The sequence below is a fragment of the Montipora capricornis genome, chromosome 8 (assembly GCF_036669925.1).
Source record: "Montipora capricornis isolate CH-2021 chromosome 8, ASM3666992v2, whole genome shotgun sequence".
In the NCBI taxonomy this organism is placed as follows: domain Eukaryota; kingdom Metazoa; phylum Cnidaria; class Anthozoa; order Scleractinia; family Acroporidae; genus Montipora; species Montipora capricornis.
Window position 1 is genome coordinate 36,577,354 of NC_090890.1, and position 3,888 is coordinate 36,581,241.

Consider the following 3,888-nt stretch of genomic DNA (forward strand, 5'->3'; position numbering starts at 1 on the left):
GTTCCACAAATACAATGAAATTGTACGCTCCTTGTTATGGGCTTGAGACAATGATATGTAATAAACAAAAATCTACATTTTACATTTTTTTAATGTATTGTAAAAGAAAAGCAGTAATTTATCACAAGTAACAACTAAACTGTGGAATTTCTAACTCGCCCCCAAATGATAAGAAAGGGACAATGGGGGCATACCGATCACCCCCCTCCATCCTCCACCCCCACCTCCTCCTACCTCGGGAGATCAAGGTCCCTGTAATTTACTAACCGATACGTGGGAATACATTCATCCAGTCGAGCGTTAACAATACTTGTGCTTATTATGCTTGTTTTTCGGTTCATTAACCAAAAAGTAGTCGAATCTGCGCATATTTCTGCAAATTGCTCTCAAAAGCGTCAAATCACAAAACATGGATACAAGACACGGCACGCTTGTCGTGCGCGTACCATTTGAGTGAAAAATGCCTGCAAAAACGAAGAAGACCCTTTTGGGGACATTATGTTGTGTTATGATCTTTGTGGCGTGGATTGAAGCAAAGGCAAACAGGGTTATAACACAACATGCGCTCTGCCTTCGCGAATGTCGACTAGCTCAAGGAGAGAGCCCGCAAAGAGATTCACAGGTAAATTGCCGGTGGTGCCGTTATTGAATATTGTACATGTGTGTCATTTGGCAGCAAAAATTGGAATTGACGAGCGTATGTACGACTACTTTACCAAAAGCCTAAAGACCAAGGCTTGCAGAGACATATTAAGTTAAAACCAGAGACCTCAAAAGGTTAAGAATGGCATTGAAAGGAATGCATAGTTTTTCGAATCGATCACGTAAAGTAAAGTAAAGTAAAGTAGTAAAATGCCCAGACAAATGTAAAAAGATACCGTATTGCTCATGTAACGTGTTTACTAACAAACTTGCAATTTTTGTTCAGCCAGACTTAGTGATTACGTTTCTAGTTTGCACTTGAAAAAGTACCTTTCCGCGGGTAAAACAAATATGAAAAATCGTTGAAAAAATAGTCCGCAAAATTGGTGGGAACGAAGATCACTTTGCCTTGCAGTATCAGAATGTTAAAAATTTCTCTTTTATTCATGATCAACTAATTCCATTTACTGATTTATTATGATGAAACCTCTGTTTCAATATTAACATTTGCATGAGTGCGAACAGCAATTCAGTTCCACATTAGAAAAATACTTTTAAATGTTTCAGATTGGACCAATTCAATTTTCCATTTTGATTTTTAAGGAGATTAAATTCTCTTTCTAAGATTTTCGATGCCTTATGCCGATCTTTCCAAACAAACCCCTGAGGCAAAACGCTTTGTTTGTATTTCAGAAAGCCCCTCCAGCAGATTAATATTCAAAGCACACCTCTTATAGTAGAACAAGCCAATGGTCCCTAAAACCTTAGTTTCTAAATTTCAATAGCTCGGAAACTGGCCGGAATCGAGGTTTCAAGCCAATATAATTGACTGTTGGCTTCCGTAACTGCGTATACTGCAGTTTATTAGTTATCATTTCAATTATTACAAACGGCCGATAATAACCCTCTCTAAGACTTATCGAGCGGCAGAATTTTGACGAGTAAAATATGGAACATGAGTGGTTGGACTACTGTTTACAGCTAAGCAGTAACCTGCATATCAGTACCGCGGTTAACGGCTCTAACATTTCTAAATCTCTTATTTTCAGAGAACTTGTAACTGATCTAACATAGTCCAATTCTTGTAATTTAAAATCAGCCAGAAAAAAAATATACGCAACCGATCAAATGGGAGGAATGTTCACGCTCTGCCGGATGCCCGTAATCCCTTCTTCCGCCAAGGTTAAAGCAAAATCTTCAGTCTTAAACGTTTCGATAGGGACGGCCATCTGAAAAAGCAATAAAGGCATGAAACTGTCGTGTTGGAAAGAAAAAAAAACATTGTTTTTGTAATGATAGGAAACGAAAGTTCAATGTCTATGCCTCATTAATAGGTTAACCAGAAGAATTTGAAGAAGTTGACAACGGAACTCTATTTGGATTGCCTCAAAGGGCCTATTCATTGAAGCCGACGATTGTTTTCGTCAAAAAAAAAATCATTTTCTCGTTTTTAGCGGCGATCTCGGAGAAAACGGCTGGAAGATTGTTTTAGCGGAGCGCGAGCCAAACATCTTCAGCTATCCTAGCCACTCCGAAATTCAGCGCTGCGGGCTCCCTTAATTTGGCTACACGCTTTTTCAAGCTACCATAGTGATTGGAACGAAATCGTTAGTAGTTACGCTAGTAGTAAAAGTACTTCGCATTCAGTTCAATAATATGTTTCTCAATTCTTACTGGATTTCCAAGAATGTTGCAACCTTAATTTTGCTTTCAGTCGCGGTCTGTTTGCCAAATCGCTTGGCTCAAGGCCACAAAAATGCAAGTACGAAACTGCATATAAGTTAATTCAAAACCAAGATAATTTATCCCGATGTTCATTTTGATGCTATATTCGGGAAACGTTATTACTAAAGGCGTTCAGTTTTTTGTTTCTTTGCAAAAGAATTCTTGTTTTCTTTCCATGATCAATCACGGAGGCTTACAAGCATAAAGTTATTGGAGCAAATAGAATTATAAAGAGGGTTAGAAATGTCACTGTAAAAAGCCCAATTGCAAACAAACGCATAAAAAACTATAGACTTACACAATACAACAGTACAATGATAGGGAAACTTACCAAAGCCGTTTCTTTTTAATTTTTCTTTCCTAGCTTGTTTTTATTTATTTATTTTTTTTTTTCTCGGCACAAACTTACTTGTTTTTCCCATGTTCAACGGGGCATTCAAGCATTTTAATGACCAGTCATGGTGAAGCAAAATAAAATTTCCTTTTTTTACCTTACACCTAAGCAACTGACTAAACTTGCACTCAGTACAACATTGTATTTCCCCGCAGCTCATGGTCTATCATGCGCTGGAAATGTTATTTTTAATTAATTGTTTTGTCATAATTAACCCACAGACAGAGAGGAAGCTGTAATTTACACAGATATTGAAAGAATGCATTCACTCATCAGAACTATTTCATAGCATTTATCTATTTATGAAGTAAAAATTAACTTTTCAAGTTATTTAGTTAGGCATATATCTAACGTTATAATGATTGGTAGTATACATACGACACCAGCTAAGACATTGTTTTTATGCGTTCTGATTGTTTTTAATCAATATTACTTTTTTTTTTTTATCAAAGTCGAAGTGATCAGAAAAAAATGATATTCTGAGTAAGTGAAATTCCTGTTAGCGTAACCTTAAATTTTCGACTTGGGAAGAAAAACTAACTTTTTCCGTTCGTTTGTTGTTCATCCTGCACGGTATGTAATAAAATGATACTTTTCAGTACCTCAGTATCAATGAATAATTGTTAAATGAATGTGAACTAGAACTACATATATAAAATGTTAATTATGGATATAGATTTGAATGAAACATGATACAAAATGCAAAATGAATCCTCCGAATACAAAAAAACTGAAAATGCTTTGGTTTCATTTTGCAGATAAATCATGACGTGTTCACTTCATGCCATCATAAATGCCCCCTTGGAAGAAAACGTGCGTACTTTGAAATTGATGGAATATTTTTTCATAAATCTTCAACAAATTCTTTTTACAGACTAATTATTTTGCACCTTCACAAAGGTGTCATTTCAAATTTAGTGGTATCGAACAAGGAAATGATAAGGTTTGCTATCTTAAGAAAAAACTGAGTAATATGTATACAAACTTTTTGACCCCCCTTCCACACGTATCCTGATATTTCGAAAACGGAGAATTTTTCCTCCGTTGAATTGACTCCTGTCCACACAAATATGGCGTTTTCGGTCGCCGAAAAGGAAGGTTTTTTAAAACGCCCTCCGTTCTTCGAA

At 36.2% G+C, this 3,888-nt stretch overlaps 1 protein-coding gene across 1 annotated transcript in view; it reads left to right on the forward strand.

Moving 5' to 3' along the window:
• Nucleotides 1–353: 353 nt before the first annotated feature.
• Nucleotides 354–3,888, forward strand: part of LOC138058880 (uncharacterized) — a 22,018-nt gene continuing 18,483 nt past the window's right edge. The window contains exons 1-2 of the mRNA XM_068904326.1: nucleotides 354–622; nucleotides 3,520–3,574. Of these exons, the coding sequence (XP_068760427.1) occupies nucleotides 461–622; nucleotides 3,520–3,574 (217 nt within the window). The 5' untranslated portion in view covers nucleotides 354–460. The remainder of the gene's footprint in view (nucleotides 623–3,519; nucleotides 3,575–3,888) is intronic.